Source organism: Bombina bombina, chromosome 3 (assembly GCF_027579735.1).
Source record: "Bombina bombina isolate aBomBom1 chromosome 3, aBomBom1.pri, whole genome shotgun sequence".
NCBI classification, from domain to species: domain Eukaryota; kingdom Metazoa; phylum Chordata; class Amphibia; order Anura; family Bombinatoridae; genus Bombina; species Bombina bombina.
The window spans coordinates 1,285,983,047-1,286,007,585 of NC_069501.1; the positions used below are offsets into that span (position 1 = coordinate 1,285,983,047).

The following is a 24,539-nucleotide window of genomic DNA, read 5'->3' on the forward strand; positions in this document are numbered from 1 at the left end:
GTGTGCTCCTCTAGTAACTATGTGCTGTGTGTGTGTGTGTGTGTGTGTGTGCTCCTCTAGTAACTATGTGCTGTGTGTGTGTGTGTGTGTGTGTGTGTGTGTGTGTGTGTGCTCCTCTAGTAACTATGTGCTGTGTGTGTGTGTGTGTGTGTGTGTGTGTGCTCCTCTAGTAACTATGTGCTGTGTGTGTGTGTGTGTGTGTGTGCGCTCCTCTAGTAACTATGTGCTGTGTGTGTGTGTGTGTGTGCGGTCCTCTAGTAACTATGTGCTGTGTGTGTGTGCTCCTCTAGTAACTATGTGCTGTGTGTGTGTGTGCGCTTCTCTAGTAACTATGTGCTCTGTGTGTGTGTGCTCCTCTAGTAACTAGGTGCTGTGTGTGTGTGTGTGCTCCTCTAGTAACTATGTGCTGTGTGTGTGTGTGTGCTCCTCTAGTAACTATGTGCTGTGTGTGTTCTCCTCTAGTAACTATGTGCTGTGTGTGTGTGTGTGTGTGCTCCTCTAGTAACTATGTGCTGTGTGTGTGTGTGTGTGTGTGTGCTCCTCTAGTAACTATGTGCTGTGTGTGTGTGTGTGTGCTCCTCTAGTAACTATGTGCTGTGTGTGTGTGTGTGCTCCTCTAGTAACTATGTACTGTGTGTGTGTGTGTGCTCCTCTAGTAACTATGTGCTGTGTGTGCTCCTCCAGTAACTATGTGCTGTGTGTGTGTGTGTGTGCTCCTCTAGTAACTATGTGCTGTGTGTGTGTGTGTGTGCTCCTCTAGTAACTATGTGCTGTGTGTGTGTGTGCTCCTCTAGTAACTATGTGCTGTGTGTGTGTGTGTGTGTGTGTGCTCCTCTAGTAACTATGTGCTGTGTGTGTGTGTGCGCTTCTCTAGTAACTATGTGCTCTGTGTGTGTGTGCTCCTCTAGTAACTATGTGCTGTGTGTGTGTGTGCTCCTCTAGTAACTATGTGCTGTGTGTGTGTGTGTGCTCCTCTAGTAACTATGTGCTGTGTGTGTGCTCCTCTAGTAACTATGTGCTGTGTGTGTGTGCTCCTCTAGTAACTATGTGCTGTGTGTGTGCTCCTCTAGTAACTATGTGCTGTGTGTGTGTGTGTGCGCTCCTCTAGTAACTATGTGCTGTGTGTGTGTGTGTGTGTGTGCGCTCCTCTAGTAACTATATGCTGTGTGTGTGTGTGTGCGCTCCTCTAGTAACTATGTGCTGTGTGTGTGTGTGTGTGCTCCTCTAGTAACTATGTGCTGTGTGTGTGTGCGCTCCTCTAGTAACTATGTGCTGTGTGTGTGTGTGTGTGTGTGTGTGCGCTCCTCTAGTAACTATATGCTGTGTGTGTGTGTGTGTGTGCTCCTCTAGTAACTATGTGCTGTGTGTGTGTGTGCGCTTCTCTAGTAACTATGTGCTCTGTGTGTGTGCTCCTCTAGTAACTATGTGCTGTGTGTGTGTGCTCCTCTAGTAACTATGTGCTGTGTGTGTGTGTGCGTGTGCTCTTCTAGTAACTATGTGCTGTGTGTGTGTGTGCTCCTCTAGTAACTATGTGCTGTGTGTGTGTGCTCCTCTAGTAACTATGTGCTGTGTGTGTGTGCTCCTCTAGTTACTATGTGCTGTGTGTGTGTGCTCCTCTAGTAACTATGTGCTGTGTGTGTGTGCTCCTCTAGTAACTATGTGCTGTGTGTGTGTGTGTGCTCCTCTAGTAACTATGTGCTGTGTGTGTGTGTGTTCTCCTCTAGTAACTATGTGCTGTGTGTGTGTGTGTGTGTGTGTGTGCTCCTCTAGTAACTATGTGCTGTGTGTGTGTGTGTGTGCTCCTCTAGTAACTATGTGCTGTGTGTGTGTTTGCTCCACTAGTAACTATGTGCTGTGTGTGTGTGTGCTCTACTAGTAACTATGTGCTGTGTGTGTGTGCTCCACTAGTAATTATGTGCTGTGTGTGTGTGTGTGTGTGTGCGCTCCTCTACTAACTATGTGCTGTGTGTGCGCGCTCCTCTAGTAACTATGTGCTGTGTGTGTGCTCCTCTAGTAACTATGTGCTGTGTGTGTGTGCTCCTCTAGTAACTATGTGCTGTGTGTGTGTGCTCCTCTAGTAACTATGTGCTGTGTGTGCTCCTCTAGTAACTATGTGCTGTGTGTGTGTGCTCCTCTAGTAACTATGTGCTGTGTGTGTGTGCTCCTCTAGTAACTATGTGCTGTGTGTGTGTGCTCCTCTAGTAACTATGTGCTGTGTGTGTGTGCTCCTCTAGTAACTATGTGCTGTGTGTGTGTGTGCTCCTCTAGTAACTATGTGCTGTGTGTGTGTGTGCTCCTCTAGTAACTATGTGCTTTGTGTGTGTGTGTGTGTGTGTGCTCCTCTACTAACTATGTGCTGTGTGTGTGTGTGTGTGCTCCTCTAGTAACTATGTGCTGTGTGTGTGCTACTCTAGTAACTATGTGCTGTGTGTGTGTGCGTGCTCCTCATAACTGTGCCGTCAGTGTGCTCAATACACTGCTTGCCTCTCATAGTGCTTATTATACACTGCTTGCCTCTCATACGGCTGCACCTTATTATACACTGCTTGCCTCTCATACGGCTGCACCTTATTATACACTGCTTGCCTCTCATACGGCTGCACCTTATTATACACTGCTTGCCTCTCATACGGCTGCACCTTATTATACACTGCTTGCCTCTCATACGGCTGCACCTTATTATACACTGCTTGCCTCTCATACGGCTGCACCTTATTATACACTGCTTGCCTCTCATACGGCTGCACCTTATTATACACTGCTTGCCTCTCATACGGCTGCACCTTATTATACACTGCTTGCCTCTCATACGGCTGCACCTTATTATACACTGCTTGCCTCTCATACGGCTGCACCTTATTATACACTGCTTGCCTCTCATACGGCTGCACCTTATTATACACTGCTTGCCTCTCATACGGCTGCACCTTATTATACACTGCTTGCCTCTCATACGGCTGCACCTTATTATACACTGCTTGCCTCTCATACGGCTGCACCTTATTATACACTGCTTGCCTCTCATACGGCTGCACCTTATTATACACTGCTTGCCTCTCATACGGCTGCACCTTATTATACACTGCTTGCCTCTCATACGGCTGCACCTTATTATACACTGCTTGCCTCTCATACGGCTGCACCTTATTATACACTGCTTGCCTCTCATACGGCTGCACCTTATTATACACTGCTTGCCTCTCATACGGCTGCACCTTATTATACACTGCTTGCCTCTCATACGGCTGCACCTTATTATACACTGCTTGCCTCTCATACGGCTGCACCTTATTATACACTGCTTGCCTCTCATACGGCTGCACCTTATTATACACTGCTTGCCTCTCATACGGCTGCACCTTATTATACACTGCTTGCCTCTCATACGGCTGCACCTTATTATACACTGCTTGCCTCTCATACGGCTGCACCTTATTATACACTGCTTGCCTCTCATACGGCTGCACCTTATTATACACTGCTTGCCTCTCATACGGCTGCACCTTATTATACACTGCTTGCCTCTCATACGGCTGCACCTTATTATACACTGCTTGCCTCTCATACGGCTGCACCTTATTATACACTGCTTGCCTCTCATACGGCTGCACCTTATTATACACTGCTTGCCTCTCATACGGCTGCACCTTATTATACACTGCTTGCCTCTCATACGGCTGCACCTTATTATACACTGCTTGCCTCTCATACGGCTGCACCTTATTATACACTGCTTGCCTCTCATACGGCTGCACCTTATTATACACTGCTTGCCTCTCATACGGCTGCACCTTATTATACACTGCTTGCCTCTCATACGGCTGCACCTTATTATACACTGCTTGCCTCTCATACGGCTGCACCTTATTATACACTGCTTGCCTCTCATACGGCTGCACCTTATTATACACTGCTTGCCTCTCATACGGCTGCACCTTATTATACACTGCTTGCCTCTCATACGGCTGCACCTTATTATACACTGCTTGCCTCTCATACGGCTGCACCTTATTATACACTGCTTGCCTCTCATACGGCTGCACCTTATTATACACTGCTTGCCTCTCATACGGCTGCACCTTATTATACACTGCTTGCCTCTCATACGGCTGCACCTTATTATACACTGCTTGCCTCTCATACGGCTGCACCTTATTATACACTGCTTGCCTCTCATACGGCTGCACCTTATTATACACTGCTTGCCTCTCATACGGCTGCACCTTATTATACACTGCTTGCCTCTCATACGGCTGCACCTTATTATACACTGCTTGCCTCTCATACGGCAGCACCTTATTATACACTGCTTGCCTCTCATACGGCTGCACCTTATTATACACTGCTTGTCCTCTCATACGGCTGCACCTTATTATACACTGCTTGCCTCTCATACGGCTGCACCTTATTATACACTGCTTGCCTCTCATACGGCTGCACCTTATTATACACTGCTTGCCTCTCATACGGCAGCACCTTATTATACACTGCTTGCCTCTCATACGGCTGCACCTTATTATACACTGCTTGCCTCTCATACGGCTGCACCTTATTATACACTGCTTGCCTCTCATACGGCTGCACCTTATTATACACTGCTTGCCTCTCATACGGCTGCACCTTAGTATACACTGCTTGCCACTCATACGGGCCTTATTATACACTGCCTTGCCTCTCATACGGGCAGCACCTTATTATACACTGCTTGCCTCTCATACGGCTGCACCTTATTATACACTGCTTGCCTCTCATACGGCTGTACCTTATTATACACTGCTTGCCTCTCATACGGCTGTACCTTATTATACACTGCTTGCCTCTTCATACGGCTGCTACCTTATTATACACTGCTTGCCTCTCATACGGCTGCACCTTATTATACACTGCTTGCCTCTCATAGTGCTTATTATACACTGCTTGTCTCTCATACGGCTGCGCCTTATTATACACTGCTTGTCTCTCATACGGCAGCACCTTATTATACACTGCTTGCCTCTCATACGGCTGCACCTTATTATACACTGCTTGCCTCTCATACGGCTACACCTTATTATACACTGCTTGCCTCTCATACTGCTGTACCTTATTATACACTGCTTGCCTCTCATACTGCTGTACCTTATTATACACTGCTTGCCTCTCAGTGCTTATTATACACTGCTTGCCTCTAGTAACGCAGCACCTTATTATACAATGCTTGCTTCAACTGCATTTTTACGCCACTCTGCACGCACACAGGATGCGCCAACGCCACTCTGCATCCCACCTGTTTCATCTGGAGACCCATATGATGGGCTGCCTTGGGACAGTGTCGCCCAACTGGAATCCTCGTCGCTCCCTGCAGTGTTTCTCATCCCAAAAAGTAGACTGGCACTGCGACCACCATCACGTCCTCCCTCGCTCCCCTCTCGCCCACATTCCTGCTCCTGGGTTTCAAGTACTTCAGAACTGAATTCTGAGGTTTCAGTAGTGATGGGATCAGTGACCTCACTTTGTGCAGGCGTCAGATCCTCGTACTCGTCATCTGCATCCTGGATGAGCAGAGGGGTGTTCAACACACTACTCAGATTGACGCAGTTGAGAGTGGACACCTCCAGCTCCATCTGTTTATCCTCTTTGTCCCACTCTTTGTTGACAAACTGTAAGTCTGGGTTGCAATTCTGATCTTCTTTGCCATGTGTAGCCGCTTTACGCAGCTGATTCTGTCCTTCCTTTAACCACTTGAGGTTTGTGCGATCAGCTGGTGCTCCCCCTCCCAGCTCTGTGCTGACCAGACCCATGGCGCTCTGCAGGTCGGTGTGAGCGTAGACCTGGCGACTCTTAGGGGACAACAAATCGTTATGGGAGGAGATAAGACTAAGGGTTAGACCAGAAACTGGGCTCTTCTCATTCAACGGTCCTGACATGGTCACTGTAAGTCTGATGGAGAGATGACACAATAAATCAACTGCCACAGCTACCCCCTCCCATCAACACACCCAAGAAAGCACAATCGTAAGTACTGCAACATTACCTGACTGATATGGAGAAACGCAACCATTCTCTGCACGGCCAAATCCCTGCAATGAACAAAAAAACAACTGTGATCGGAGAGAAAGCTCAAGGAACACAAGCTTCAAGCGTGGACTTCAATCACAGCCTGTGCTCAAAACAGTGAAAATATATATTTTCACACACACCTATACCTACACATAAACAGTTATAAATACACACACACACACACACAGACCTATATACGTACACAACCTCCCACCAACAAGTATGTTACTGGTGTGATATATATATATATATATATATATATATATATATACACACACACACACACCCACCACAGGCTACAAACCCTTATATATACACCCACACATACCTGTATCTACACACACATACCTATATACACTTACACACACCTATATACACTTACACACACACCCCTATATACACACAACCCTATATACACTTACACACACACATACCTATATACACTTACACACACACACACCCCTATATACACTTACACACATACCTATATACACTTACACACACACACCCTATATACACTTACACACACATATACCTATATACACTTACACACAACCCTATATACACTTACACACATACCTATATACACTTACACACACACACATACCTATATACACTTACACACACACACCTATATACACTTACACACACACACACACCTATATACACTTACACACACACACATACCTATATACACTTACACACACACCCCTATATACACTTACACACACACCCCTATATACACTTACACACACACCCCTATATACACTTACACACACACACCCCTATATACACTTACACACACACATACCTATATACACTTACACACACACATACCTATATACACTTACACACACACACCCCTATATACACTTACACACACACCTATATACACTTACACACACAACCCTATATACACTAACACACACACATACCTATATACACTTACACACACACACATACCTATATACACTTACACACACACACATACCTATATACACTTACACACACACACACCTATATACACTTACACACACACACACCTATATACAGCTTACACACACACACACACCTATATACACTTACACACACCTATATACACTTACACACACACACACCTATATACACTTACACACACACATACCTATATACACTTACACACACACATACCTATATACACTTACACACACACACCCCTATATACACTTACACACACACACCCCTATATACACTTACACACACACATACCTATATACACTTACACACACACACACCTATATACACTTACACACACCTATATACACTTACACACACACACACACCTATATACACTTACACACACACACACACCTATATACACTTACACACACACACCCCTATATACACTTTCACACACACACACCTATATACACTTACACACACACATACCTATATACACTTACACACACACACACACCTATATACACTTACACCACAACCCTATATACACTTACACACACACATACCTATATACACTTACACACACCTATATACACTTACACACACACACACCTATATACACTTACACACACACATACCTATATACACTTACACACACACATACCTATATACACTTACACACACACACACCTATATACACTTACACACACACATACTAGATACACTTACACACACACACCTATATACACTTACACACACACCCCTATATACACTTACACACACACACCTATATACACTTACACACACACACATACCTATATACACTTACACACACACATACCTATTTCACTTACCACACACATACCTATATACACTTACACACACACATACCTATATACACTTACACACACACACACCTATATACACTTACACACAACCCTATATACACTTACACACACACACCTATATACACTTACACACACACACCTATATACACTTACACACACACACACCTATATACACTTACACACACACACACCTATATACACTTACACACACACATACCTATATACACTTACACACACCACATACCTATATACACTTACACACACACATACCTATATACACTTACACACACCTATATACACTTACACACACACATACCTATATACACTTACACACACACACATACCTATATACACTTACACACACACACACCTATATACACTTACACACACACACCTATATACACTTACACACACACACACACCTATATACACTTACACACACACACATACCTATATACACTTACACACACACACATACCTATATACACTTACACACACACACACCTATATACACTTACACACACACCTATATACACTTACACACACACCTATATACACTTACACACACAACACCGTAGTACACTACACACAACCCTATATACACTTACACACTACACATCACCTATATACACTTACACACACACACCTATATACACTTACACACACACCTATAACTCTTACACACACACATACCTATATACAATTACACACACACACCCCTATATACACTTACACACACACCTATATACACTTACACACACACACCTATATACACTTACACACACACATACCTATATACACTTACACACACACACCTATATACACTTACACACACACACACACCTATATACACTTACACACACACACCTATAACACTTACACACACAGCTTTACACTACACACAACACACAACCTATATACACTTACACACAACACACACCTATATACACTTACACACACACACACCTATATACACTTACACACACACACCCCTATATACACTTACACACACACACACCTATATACACTTACACACACACACACCTATATATACACTTACACACACACACACCTTTATTCACTTACACACACACACACCTATATCACTTACACACACACATACCTATATACACTTACACACACACACACCTATATACACTTACACACAACCCTATATACACTTACACACACACACACCTATATACACTTACACACACACATACCTATATACACACACACACACACACCTATATACACTTACACACACACACACACCTATATACACTTACACACACACACACCTATATACACTTACACACACACACCTATATACACTACTTACACACACCACACCTTATATACACTTACACACACACACACCTATATACACTTACACACACACACACCTAATACACTTACACACACACACCCTATATACACTTACACACACACACACTATATACACTACACACACACACACCTATATACACTTACACACACACACACCTATATACACTTACACACACACACACCTATATACACTACCACACACAAACACCTATATACACTTACACACACACACACCTATATACACTTACACACACACACACCTATATACACTTACACACACACACACCTATATACACTTACACACACACACACCTATATACACTTACACACACACATACCTATATACACTTACACACACACATACCTATATACACTTACACACACACATACCTATATACACTTACACACACACATACCTATATACACTTACACACACACATACCTATATACACTTACACACACACATACCTATATACACTTACACACACACACCTATATACACTTACACACACACACCCTATATACACTTACACACACACACATACCTATATACACTTACACACACACATACCTATATACACTTACACACACACACATACCTATATACACTTACACACACACACACCTATATACACTTACACACAACCCTATATACACTTACACACACACACCTATATACACTTACACACACACACCTATATACACTTACACACACACACACCTATATACACTTACACACACACACCTATATACACTTAACACACACACATACCTATATACACTTACACACACACATACCTATATACACTTACACACACACATACCTATATACACTTACACACACACATACCTATATACACTTACACACACACATACCTATATACACTTACACACATACCTATATACACTTACACACACACATACCTATATACACTTACACACACACACACCTATATACACTTACACACACACACCTATATACACTTACACACACACCTATATACACTTACACACACACATACCTATATACACTTACACACACACCCCTATATACACTTACACACACACCTATATACACTTACACACACACACCTATATACACTTACACACACACATACCTATATACACTTACACACACCTATATACACTTACACACACCTATATACACTTACACACACCTATATACACTTACACACACACACCTATATACACTTACACACACACCTATATACACTTACACACACACATACCTATATACACTTACACACACACACCTATATACACTTACACACACACCTATATACACTTACACACACACACCCCTATATACACTTACACACACACACACCTATATACACTTACACACACACACACCTATATACACTTACACACACACACACACACACCTATATACACTTACACACACACACCTATATACACTTACACACACACACACACACACCTATATACACTTACACACACACACACACACACACACCTATATACACTTACACACACACATACCTATATACACTTACACACACACACACCTATATACACTTACACACACACACCCCTATATACACTTACACACACACACACCTATATACACTTACACACACACACACCTATATACACTTACACACACACACCCCTATATACACTTACACACACACACACCTATATACACTTACACACACACACACCTATATACACTTACACACACACACACACACACCTATATACACTTACACACACACCTATATACACTTACACACACACACACACACACCTATATACACTTACACACACACACACACACACCTATATACACTTACACACACCCCTATATACACTTACACACACACACACACACACCTATATACACTTACACACACACCTATATACACTTACACACACACACACACACACCTATATACACTTACACACACACACACACACACCTATATACACTTACACACACCCCTATATACACTTACACACACACACCTATATACACTTACACACACACCTATATACACTTACACACAATAATAACCTCCAATAAGCAGGCTCACAGTGTATATAAACTATAACGGACGAGCTCCGGCACATATACTCAATACTAGCTGGGCGCGCTCCCTGGAAATATCTGTAAATCAATGCGCACTCCAAAAACCTTAATCCCGTACCAGGCGCGCTCTCAATGAACAACCAGAGCAGCTTCCAATCCCGTTATCTTTCGGTCCCAGCCCTGGATCCCAAATACATTTCCGGTTGAATAAGTACGTATTTCCGGTGATTGGCGAACTCCGCCATATAGTGACTGGCAGTTGCCATAGAAACCCTCTGCGTCTGCGCATAATCAGATGAGAAGTCCTTGTAGGTAAATGTACCCAATGTAATCCTCAGACTGTACCCCTGTGGGATGGGCAACCTCACTATATACCAACCTCACTGTGTGCCAACCTCACTATAATGCCTCACTGTGTGCTATCCTCACTAAAGTGCCTCACTATATACCAACCTCACTTTATACCTACCTCACTTTAGTGCCTCACTGTGTGCCAACCTTACTATATACCAACCTCACTTTATACCTACCTCACTTTAGTGCCTCACTGTGTGCCAACCTTACTATATACCAACCTAGGCTTACCAGAAGTCCCACTTTTACTGGGATTGTCCCAGTTTGGAGGGGCTGTCCCAGTGTCCCACCCGGTTGTTCATTCTGTCCCAGTAGGGTTGCCACCTCCAGGTTTCAAATCATGTGTCCGGGTTTCAGACCGCCTGAAACCCGGACACATTATTCAAAATGACTGGACTGTGGCTCTCCAGTATAGTTGGATGCTGGTACTTTCTTACATACAGCCCTGCTTAGCTTAACGTTCGTGTCCTTCAAAGTTTACATTTAGTAATACAGGCTGAGTGAGCAGCATAGGGTTTTTTTAATTCTGTAGTACTACTTGGTTTATTTTTCTAAGAATTTAACAACCCCCGACCCCTGGTGACATTGCCGGTAATACACCTTTAGGGGAATCATATGGGTATGACTAGGAAGTACAGACAGGCAGGATTTTTGGCCTGGATCTTGCTTTACTTCATGCAGGATAGCATTTTGGCTATAATCTTCCTGCATTATGGTATAGAGTAGCCTCTTAAACAGCTTTAGCAGGTACGTGGTTCTTTTTTAATTTCATTCAATGTTGTATTTATGCCTTATCAGTATTTGGCTCTGTTCCTTAATTAGACACATAAAACACATATTACACTGCAGATATTGAATTGTGAAATTGATAATTATGAATGTGATAATCATGCTTGATGTTTGGCATTATATAGAATCTGAGATTTAGATTAATGATTTATTTGCCATGACAACGTAATGGTGCCTTTTTCACTAGGGGGTGGTGTATGTTATGGTCTATTTAAACTGTGTGATTTACTTGTTTGACTGAGGAAGGGTAGAGTATCCACAAAACATTACACACATAATAATTGCCACGCCCCCTTGACCATGCTCCTGACCACACCCCTACTGGCACCGCACCAGGTGGTCCCAGTTTCACCTCTAAAAATTATGGTAAGCCTATACCAACCTCACTTTATACCTACCTCACTTTAGTGCCTCACTGTGTGCCAACCTTACTATATACCAACCTCACTTTATACCAACCTAAACTTTATACCTACCTCACTTTATACCTACCTCACTTTATACCTACCTCACTTTAGTGCCTCACTGTGTGCCAACCTTACTATATACCAACCTCACTTTATACCAACCTAAACTTTATACCTACCTCACTTTATACCTACCTCACTTTATACCAACCTAAACTTTATACCTACCTCACTTTATACCTACCTCACTTTAGTGCCTCACTATATACCAACCTTACTATATACCAACCTCACTTTAAACCTACCTCACTTTAGTGCCTCACTGTGTGCCAACCTTACTATATACCAACCTCACTTTATACCAACCTAAACTTTATACCTACCTCACTTTATACCTACCTCACTTTAGTGCCTCACTATATACCAACCTTACTATATACCAACCTCACTTTATACCTACCTCACTTTAGTGCCTCACTGTGTGCCAACCTCACTTTATACCAACCTCACTTTAAACCTACCTCACTTTAGTGCCTCACTGTGTGCCAACCTTACTATATACCAACCTCACTTTATACCAACCTAAACTTTATACCTACCTCACTTTATACCTACCTCACTTTATACCTACCTCACTTTAGTGCCTCACTATATACCAACCTTACTATATACCAACCTCACTTTATACCTACCTCACTTTAGTGCCTCACTATATACCAACCTTACTATATACCTACCTCACTATAGTGCCTCACTGTGTGCCAACCTTACTATATACCAACCAGGCTCACTATAATGCCTCACTGTGTGCTATCCTCACTAAAGTGCCTCACTATATACCAACCTCACTATATACCAACTTCACTGTGTGCCAACCTCACTATAATGCCTCACTGTGTGCTATCCTCACTAAAGTGCCTCACTATATACCAACCTCACTTTATACCTACCTCACTATAGTGCCTCACTGTGTGCCAACCTTACTATATACCAACCTCACTTTATACCAACCTAAACTTTATACCTACCTCACTTTATACCTACCTCACTTTATACCTACCTCACTTTATACCTACCTCACTTTAGTGCCTCACTGTGTGCCAACCTCACTTTATACCTACCTCACTTTATACCTACCTCACTTTATACCTACCTCACTTTAGTGCCTCACTGTGTGCCAACCTTACTATATACCAACCTCACTTTATACCAACCTAAACTTTATACCTACCTCACTTTATACCTACCTCACTTTAGTGCCTCACTATATACCAACCTTACTATATACCAACCTCACTTTATACCTACCTCACTTTAGTGCCTCACTATATACCAACCTTACTATATACCTACCTCACTATAGTGCCTCACTGTGTGCCAACCTTACTATATACCAACCAGGCTCACTATAATGCCTCACTGTGTGCTATCCTCACTAAAGTGCCTCACTATATACCAACCTCACTTTAAACCTACCTCACTTTAGTGCCTCACTGTGTGCCAACCTTACTATATACCAACCTCACTTTATACCAACCTAAACTTTATACCTACCTCACTTTATACCTACCTCACTTTAGTGCCTTACTATATACCAACCTTACTATATACCTACCTCACTTTATACCTACCTCACTTTATACCAACCTCACTATAATCAAGTGCCTCACTATATACCAACCTCACTTTATACCAACCAGGCTCACTATAATGCCTCACTGTGTGCCAACCTCACTAAAGTGCCTCACTATATACCAACCTCACTTTATACCTACCTCACTATAGTGCCTCACTGTGTGCCAACCTTACTATATACCAACCTCACTTTATACCAACCTAAACTTTATACCTACCAGGCTCACTATAATGCCTCACTGTGTACCATCCTCACTAAAGTGCCTCACTATATACCAACCTCACTTTATACCTACCTCACTATAGTGCCTCACTGTGTGCCAACCTTACTATATACCGACCTCACTTTATACCAACCTAAACTTTATACCTACCAGGCTCACTATAATGCCTCACTGTGTGCCATCCTCACTAAAGTGCCTCACTATATACCAACCTCACTTTATACCAACCAGGCTCACTATAATGCCTCACTGTGTGCCAACCTCACTAAAGTGCCTCACTATATACCAACCTCACTTTATACCTACCTCACTATAGTGCCTCACTGTGTGCCAACCTTACTATATACCAACCTCACTTTATACCAACCTAAACTTTATACCTACCAGGCTCACTATAATGCCTCACTGTGTGCCATCCTCACTAAAGTGCCTCACTATATACCAACCTCACTTTATACCTACCTTACTTTATACCTACCTCACTTTAGTGCCTCACTGTGTGCCAACCTTACTATATACCTACCTCACTATAGTGCCTCACTGTGTGCCAACCTCACTTTAGTGCCTCACTGTGTGCCAACCTTACTATATACCTACCTCACTATAGTGCCTCACTGTGTGCCAACCTCACTTTATACCTACCTCACTTTAGTGCCTCACTGTGTGCCAACCTTACTATATACCTACCTCACTATAGTGCCTCACTGTGTGACAACCTCACTTTATACCTACCTCACTTTAGTGCCTCACTGTGTGCCATCCTCACTATATACCTACCTCACTTTAGTGCCTCACTGTGTGCCATCCTCACTATATACCTACCTCACTTTATACCTACCTCACTTTATACCTACCTCACTATAGTGCCTCACTGTGTGCCAACCTCACTTTATACCTACCTCACTTTATACCTACCTCACTTTATACCTACCTCACTTTAGTGCCTCACTGTGTGCCATCCTCACTATATACCAACCTCACTATATACCTACCTCACTTTATACCTACCTCACTTTATACCTACCTCACTATAGTGCCTCACTGTGTGCCAACCTCACTTTATACCTACCTCACTTTATACCTACCTCACTATAGTGCCTCACTGTGTGCCAACCTCACTTTATACCTACCTCACTTTAGTGCCTCACTGTGTGCCATCCTCACTATATACCAACCTCACTATATACCTACCTCACTTTATACCTACCAGGCTCACTATAGTGCCTCACTGTGTGCCAACCTCACTTTATACCAACCTCACTTTATACCTACCTCACTTTAGTGCCTCACTGTGTGTCAACCTCACTATATACCAACCTCACTATATACCAACCTCACTTTATACCTACCTCACTTTAGTGCCTCACTGTGTGTCAACCTCACTATTTACCAACCTCACTTTATACCTACCTCACTATAGTACCTCACTGTGTGTCAACCTCACTATATACCTACCTCACTTTATACCTTCCTCACTTTATACCTACCTCACTTTATACCTACCTCCCTTTAGTGCCTCACTGTGTGCCAACCTCACTATTTACCAACCTCACTTTATACCTACCTCACTATAGTGCCTCACTGTGTGCCAACCTCACTATATACCTACCTCACTATAGTGCCTCACTGTGTGCCAACCTCACTATATACCAACCTCACTTTATACCTACCTCACTATAGTGCCTCACTGTGTGCCAACCTCACTATATACCAACCTCATTTTAGTGCCTCACTGTATGACAACCTCACTATATACCAACCTCACTTTATACCTACCTCACTATAGTGCCTCACTGTGTGCCAACCTCACTATATACCTACCTCACTTTATACCTACCTCACTTTAGTGCCTCACTGTGTGCCAACCTCACTATATACCAACCTCACTTTAGTGTCTCACTGTGTGCCAACCTCACTATATACCTACCTCACTATAGTGACTCACTGTGTGCTATCCTCACTATATACCAACCTCACTATATACCAACCTCACTATATACCAACCTCACTTTATACCTACCTCACTATAGTGACTCACTGTGTGCTATCCTCACTATATACCAACCTCACTATTTACCAACCTCACTTTATACCTACCTCCCTTTAGTGCCTCACTGTGTGCCAACCTCACTATTTACCAACCTCACTTTATACCTACCTCACTATAGTGACTCACTGTGTGCTATCCTCACTATATACCAACCTCACTATTTAGCAACCTCACTTTATACCTACCTCCCTTTAGTGCCTCACTGTGTGCCAACCTCACTATTTACCAACCTCACTTTATACCTACCTCACTATAGTGTCTCACTGTGTGCCAACCTCATTATATACCAACCTCACTATTTACCAACCTCACTTTATACCTACCTCCCTTTAGTGCCTCACTGTGTGCCAACCTCACTATTTACCAACCTCACTTTATACCTACCTCACTATAGTGTCTCACTGTGTGCCAACCTCACTATATTCCAACCTCACTTTATACCTACCTCACTTTATACCTACCTCACTATATACCATCCTCACTTTATAACTACCTCCCTATAGTGCCTCATTGTGTGTCAACCTCACTATATACCAACCTCACTTTATACCTACCTCACTATAGTGCCTCAATGTGAACCATCCTCACTTTATAACTACCTCACTATAATGCCTCACTGTGTGCCATCCTCACTATATACTAACCTCATTTTATACCTACCTTGCTATAGTGCCAACCTCACTTTATACCTACCTCACTATAGTGCCTCACTGTATGACAACCTCACTGTGTGCCATCCTCACTATAGTGCCTCACTGTGTGCCATCCTCACTACATACCAACCTCACTATAGTGCCTCACTGTGTGCCATCATCACTATATACCAACCTCACTTTATACCTATAACAACAAAATAGAGGGGGCGCTAAAGGTGCAGGGGTAACTCAGTGCAAAAAATGAATCACTATGCGTAGATAATACAGAACAATTCAAATATCACAAGGACCAAACAAAATAAAAATAAAAATGAAATATATATATATGAAATAAAAAACCTTTGAGTCCTTGAATAAAGGATAATACAGAGATCAAAGTCTTTCTTTGAAATGTATGACCGGATGACCGGAGAAAATGGGATATAGAATGTTCATATGTGGGCTGCCTCCTCCTCACCGACTGGTCCGGGTATAGCTGAAAAAGTACAAGAAGACAGAGGGGCGCCTCATGTGTGGTATAATCAGATGGTATTATACAGAACAAACAGAATGGAGCCAAATGAGTACTCACATACTATTGAAGCACACCTATGTGCTGGTAGAGACAAGCTGCAATTTCAGATAGGTGTGACAGCTCACCCTCCAGGCAAAACTGTGTAGCTGGTGAGAGATTAAAAAACAAACAAAGAAAGCACTACATGTGCAGACCATTAAAGGTATAACCGGCAATATCTCTTAGATGATACAGATGGGTACTCACATACTCCTGTAGCACACTTATGTGCTGGTAGAGGCAGGCTGTAACTTTATGACAGGTGTAGCAGCTCACCCTAGATGTAGATTCTTGGTTGTACAGGGGTGTAGGTCCCAGTGAGCAATCAGCAAAGGCAGAAGGTAGGAAAATAACTCCACTCAGAGTACATTTAAAATAAAATGTAGCTATTTCTTAAAAACAAAGATAAAAAAAACAACACAGCAGTTGTTTATGATGAGTGGATAAAAGGGTATACAGTGGCACCCCTCAAATACAACGCGTTTCTCGGTTAGAACCGTTTCATCAGGCATATATTCATTCAACATCCTACCTCTGCCTTAAATAACAAACTAACAGTTATCCACCTCCTTACAAAGGGGTGTGTTTGCTAATTGATATCTAACACCTGTCTGATGACATCAGATCTTCTAATTGCAACAGTTTTTCACATAGAGTAAAAACCACATTATACACATGTAAAGTATTTTAGCAATAGTGTCCTATACTAAACAGTAATTAGACAATCCAATAGAACACTGCATGTTTGCATTTAAAGATAAAAAAATCGGTATTGACCCACAGTTATCAAAGGGTTATTTGATCTATTTTCCTATTCACACAATGTTTATAATTCAAAATATATATTGGGAATGTTAACTTCTATCCATAGTCAAAAACTGGGCTAGATTTAAACATATTGTTAGTATGAGGAACGACCTACTGTGCGTTAGACCCGTAAAAAAAAAAATATATATATAATAAAAATTTTTAAAAAAATAATATATATATATATATAAATAGTAAGAAGTTGGGCGTGTATATTTATATATATATAGGCTGACGTGGGTGTATCTATCGGGGGTGTGTGAAGGCAGCCGATGAGCTGACATTAGTAAATAAAGTATATAGTAAAATGTGGGTGTGTATGTTTACAAGTGCTGTGTGGAAACAGCCAATAGGCTGACGTGTGTGTATCTACAAGGGGGTGTGTTAAGGCAGCCAATGAGCTAACATTAGTGAGCGTGTGAACCCTAGATACTGTGTGAAATACACCTCTTTATAGCGGACCTAGTTACATGTATCTGGCAAAAAAGGCTACATAAATATAATGTCCGTGGTGAAGTGCATGCACATTAAGCATTTAGTGTCAAACCCAAAAGTATATTTTAATGACACGCAAATCAGTAAGAGAACGAGAATATCAATATTCTATGCTATATAAAGGATAGGATGCACTAACTCGTATAATAATGCAGAAAAAAATTTACCAAATAATTGCGTCTAGGGAGAGCCCTATAATCTCTCTAAACTTAGCGTGATGTATTTGTAAAATAGAATAAATAAAAAGTGATAACTATGTGTTTGATGGTATATAATCTAATGATAAAAAGACTGGCCTCTTAGAAAGCCCAGAGTAAGACACCAAAGACACCCTATTTGGAGGCGTGCAACTCCAAAGTGAAAAAATCAGAAGTAGAGTCAAATAATCCATAAGGGACCATTAATGGTCAAATATGTAAAAACAAATGATAATAATATATCTAACAGTGAATTGACCAAGAGATCATAATATATCCAATATATATCATAATAAACCCTAAGGCATCCTACCATAACAAGACATAAAGTAAACAACTAAACTAAAATAACAAATATTACAAGTATCCAAAATTTCCAACCCTAACAAAGCAAGCAGTTAACTACCACCTAGACTAAATAATTATTTAAGTCAAATGACTAAAGATAATCTGAAAGTATAGTACTATATATATTGATTTTAAAAAGCTGCCAGATCGAGAACCTCGTTTAAGCCAGAGGGAAACAGAGATTGGAACTTATAAATCCAATATGTTTCCCTCTGGCATAGACGAGTATATCTGTTAGAGCCAACCTCATATGGTATGTGTTCAAGGGGAGTAATGGAAAAGGTATGGTGATGTCCTTGATGCTGTATCGTACTATGTCGAGAGATACTATGTTTTAGTGACCGTTTTTTAATATTTCTTAAGTGCTCACTCCATCTCGTACGTATCTTCCTGCAGGTGTGCCCTAAATACTGCAGACCACACCTGCATGTCAGAACGTAGATGACAAATTCCATACTACAATCTATTCTGTTTCTAATAGGAAACACTTCCCCTGTGGTATGACACTTGACAGAGGAATGTCCATGTGTGATGTAGCTACACATAAGGCATCTTGTTTTATTACATCTATAGACTCCTAATCTTCTTTTCCCATTGACTGAAGTTTTTTGAATTTGTGTACCTTTCCTCCTTGATACTACTATCTTACTAGGAGCCCATTTCTGTTTTAGAGTGGGTGCCCTACGGAATACTATCCGTGGATTGTTACCAATGCTATTCTTAAGGATAGGATCCTTACGTATTATAGGCCAATGTCTTTTTAAGGTTTTTCTGATAAAAGTGTGTTCAGAATTGAACTGGGTTATAAAAAGAGGATCTTTGGCAAAATTATTCTCTGATCTTTTTTGACCATTTGGGCGAGGAGCTAGAATGGTACTCCTATTTTCTTCTCTCGCTTTCATATAGCTATCCTTAATTAATTTAGAGGGATAACCTTTTTCCCTAAATCTGGTGATTAAGACTTCTGATTGTATATCATATGATGATAATGTACTGCAGTTTCTTCTAATCCGCCTAAATTGACTGTAGGGGATGTTGGTCTTCCAGCTATTCAAATGGTTGCTGGAAAAGTGGAGGAAATTGTTGCTGTCCACCTCTTTGAAATAGGTGGAAGACACAACATCCCCCACGTCCCCCCAACCCAGACAGACATCCAAAAACTCAATCTGTTCAACTTGTAGGTTGTATGTGAAGGAGATACCCATATTATTAGAGTTTAAATGACCAATGAATGTTAAAGCCTCGTCTTGTGTCCCTTCCCAGATAAAAATGAGATCATCAATATAGCGGCCATAGAATACCAGGTTTGCCACCCAGTTGGTGTTATAAATATACTTATTTTCGAAAGTTCCCATGAATAGATTAGCAAAACTGGGGGCAAACCTGGTACCCATGGCCGTTCCCTTTATTTGCAGGTAATAGTCATCCAGAAATTGGAAATAGTTATGTGACAGTATATATGTTATACAAGAAATTATGAAGTCCTGTTGCAATGATGGAAGATAAATATCGTCATCTAAATAGCTCATTATTGCATCAATCCCCAGTGTATGATCTATATTAGAGTAAAGAGCCCCCACGTCACAACTTAGCCATAGGGAATGCTTTCCTCTTTTAACATTCTGGAGTTTATTTAGTAGGTCTGTGGTGTCTCTAATGTAGGAAGGTAATTTGGTGACATATTTTTGTAATAAAAGGTCAATATATTCCGACAGTCTGTCAGTGAGGCTGTTAATCCCGGAAATAATGGGTCTGCCTGGAGGTGTGGTTCGATTTTTATGGATTTTAGGTAAGTGGTAATAAAACAGAATGTTTGGATGATCGGGTAAAAGATACTGTTTTTCCTTCTTATTTAGGACTCCTTTGTTAAACCCATCTAATACTAAATTCTTCAAAATTTTCCCATATGATACTGTGGGGTTACAATCCAATTTTTTATAGTACGAAATATCATGTACTATACGCTTGGCTTCCAAAATGTAGTCGGGATAGTCCTGTAGGACGATTCCCCCACCCTTGTCCGCCTGACGTATAATCAGATTTTTATTCGCCATTAGTGTGTTAAGTGCCCTTTGTTCATTTGGCCAAATTCTCTTATATTGTGTATTCTTTATATTCTTTTTATTGTTTTGTTTGCAAATTAGTTTATTCAGGTCATCCAGTACTAACTGTTGGAAGAGGTCAATGTATATAAGAGAATTTGGCCAAATGAACAAATGGCACTTAACACACTAATGGCGAATAAAAATCTGATTATACGTCAGGCGGACAAGGGTGGGGGAATCGTCCTACAGGACTATCCCGACTACATTTTGGAAGCCAAGCGTATAGTACATGATATTTCGTACTATAAAAAATTGGATTGTAACCCCACAGTATCATATGGGAAAATTTTGAAGAATTTAGTATTAGATGGGTTTAACAAAGGAGTCCTAAATAAGAAGGAAAAACAGTATCTTTTACCCGATCATCCAAACATTCCGTTTTATTACCACTTACCTAAAATTCTTAAAAATCGAACCACACCTCCAGGCAGACCCATTATTTCCGGGATTAACAGCCTCACTGACAGACTGTCGGAATATATTGACCTTTTATTACAAAAATATGTCACCAAATTACCTTCCTACATTAGAGACACCACAGACCTACTAAATAAACTCCAGAATGTTAAAAGAGGAAAGCATTCCCTATGGCTAAGTTGTGACGTGGGGGCTCTTTACTCTAATATAGATCATACACTGGGGATTGATGCAATAATGAGCTATTTAGATGACGATATTTATCTTCCATCATTGCAACAGGACTTCATCATTTCTTGTATAACATATATACTGTCACATAACTATTTCCAATTTCTGGATGACTATTACCTGCAAATAAAGGGAATGGCCATGGGTACCAGGTTTGCCCCCAGTTTTGCTAATCTATTCATGGGAACTTTCGAAAATAAGTATATTTATAACACCAACTGGGTGGCAAACCTGGTATTCTATGGCCGCTATATATTGATGATCTCATTTTTATCTCGGAAGGGACACAAGACGAGGCTTTAACATTCATTGGTCATTTAAACTCTAATAATATGGGTATCTCCTTCACATACAACCAACAAGTTGAACAGATTGAGTTTTTGGATGTCTGTCTGGGTTGGGGGGACGTGGGGGATGTTGTGTCTTCCACCTATTTCAAAGAGGTGGACAGCAACAATTTCCTCCACTTTTCCAGCAACCATTTGAATAGCTGGAAGACCAATATCCCCTACAGTCAATTTAGGCGGATTAGAAGAAACTGCAGTACATTATCATCATATGATATACAATCAGAGGTCTTAATCACCAGATTTAGGGAAAAAGGTTATCCCTCTGAATTAATTAAGGATAGCTATATGAAAGCGAGAGATGAAAATAGGAGTACCATTCTAGCTCCTCGGCCAAATGGTCAAAAAAGATCAGAGAATAATTTTGCCAAAGATCCTCTTTTTATAACCCAGTTCAATTCTGAACACACTTTTATCAGAAAAACCTTAAAAAGACATTGGCCTATAATACGTAAGGATCCTATCCTTAAGAATAGCATTGGTAACAATCCACGGATAGTATTCCGTAGGGCACCCACTCTAAAACAGAAATGGGCTCCTAGTAAGATAGTAGTATCAAGGAGGAAAGGTACACAAATTCAAAAAACTTCAGTCAATGGGAAAAGAAGATTAGGAGTCTATAGATGTAATAAAACAAGATGCCTTATGTGTAGCTACATCACACATGGACATTCCTCTGTCAAGTGTCATACCACAGGGGAAGTGTTTCCTATTAGAAACAGAATAGATTGTAGTATGGAATTTGTCATCTACGTTCTGACATGCAGGTGTGGTCTGCAGTATTTAGGGTGCACCTGCAGGAAGATACGTACGAGATGGAGTGAGCACTTAAGAAATATTAAAAAACGGTCACTAAAACATAGTATCTCTCGACATAGTACGATACAGCATCAAGGACATCACCATACCTTTTCCATTACTCCCCTTGAACACATACCATATGAGGTTGGCTCTAACAGATATACTCGTCTACGCCAGAGGGAAACATATTGGATTTATAAGTTCCAATCTCTGTTTCCCTCTGGCTTAAACGAGGCTCTCGATCTGGCAGCTTTTTAAAATCAATCTATATAGTACTATACTGTTACAGAAGCATTAGTTATTTTGTTGTGAAGAACTTATTTCCCAGCAGCAATGCCTGAACCAGCCAAGCCAGCGCCTAAGAAGGGCTCCAAGAAAACTGTAACAAGTATCATTTCATAAAGGGTTAACTCTGTTCAGTTTTGAGAAAACTATTTTCTGAGGCAGGTTTCCTAGCATATTGTGTACTGTAATTAAGTTTGTGATAAGCATTCACTGCTAGGTGATAAGAAGGACTCAATTGTTTTCTTGTGTGTACTTGTTATCTGTGGTGGCCTGTCACAAGGGCGTTGTCTAAATGTGTGATGGGGGATTTTATGCTTCCCCCCCTGGGAGTGCCCTGTGTGCATGTAACCTAAATAAAAAGCAGGCTGGGCATCCCAGTCCTCAGTTCTTGGTTGTCCCTCAATCGCAGCGTTGACTCGTTTTTGTGGGCAGAAGGGTATCCTAGCTGTACTACAGCTAAGGGGGATTATTCTACATTTGCAAGACTCATATAGAATACTATGGAAAGCAGCTTCTCCCCTCTTCAGCAATAGGAATCCAGGCTACTAAGCGGTCCATCTCTCAGCGAGACTAAGGGTAACCGTAACA

The 24,539-nt window shown here is 41.2% G+C and overlaps 1 protein-coding gene and 1 long non-coding RNA gene across 3 annotated transcripts in view; both read right to left on the minus strand.

Annotated features, from left to right (window-relative positions):
- APBB1 (amyloid beta precursor protein binding family B member 1) overlaps positions 1 to 11,460 on the minus strand; it is a 248,072-nt gene extending 236,612 nt beyond the window's left edge. Inside the window, exons 1-3 of one of the 2 annotated variants that reach the window (XM_053708844.1) lie at positions 11,369 to 11,460; positions 6,014 to 6,059; positions 5,267 to 5,919 (exon numbers count right to left, since the gene is read on the minus strand). In XM_053708844.1, the coding sequence (XP_053564819.1) occupies positions 5,267 to 5,906 (640 nt within the window). In that variant the 5' untranslated portion in view covers positions 5,907 to 5,919; positions 6,014 to 6,059; positions 11,369 to 11,460. Of the gene's footprint in view, positions 1 to 5,266; positions 5,920 to 6,013; positions 6,060 to 11,346 lie in introns of both variants that reach the window. The other variant, XM_053708843.1, reaches the window with a different exon arrangement.
- LOC128654747 (uncharacterized) lies at positions 4,155 to 5,245 on the minus strand. Its single transcript, XR_008401483.1, has 3 exons — positions 4,837 to 5,245; positions 4,691 to 4,798; positions 4,155 to 4,331 (listed from the first exon to the last, which is right to left on the minus strand). It is a non-coding gene; the product is annotated as an uncharacterized LOC128654747 (long non-coding RNA).
- Positions 11,461 to 24,539: the final 13,079 nt, after the last annotated feature.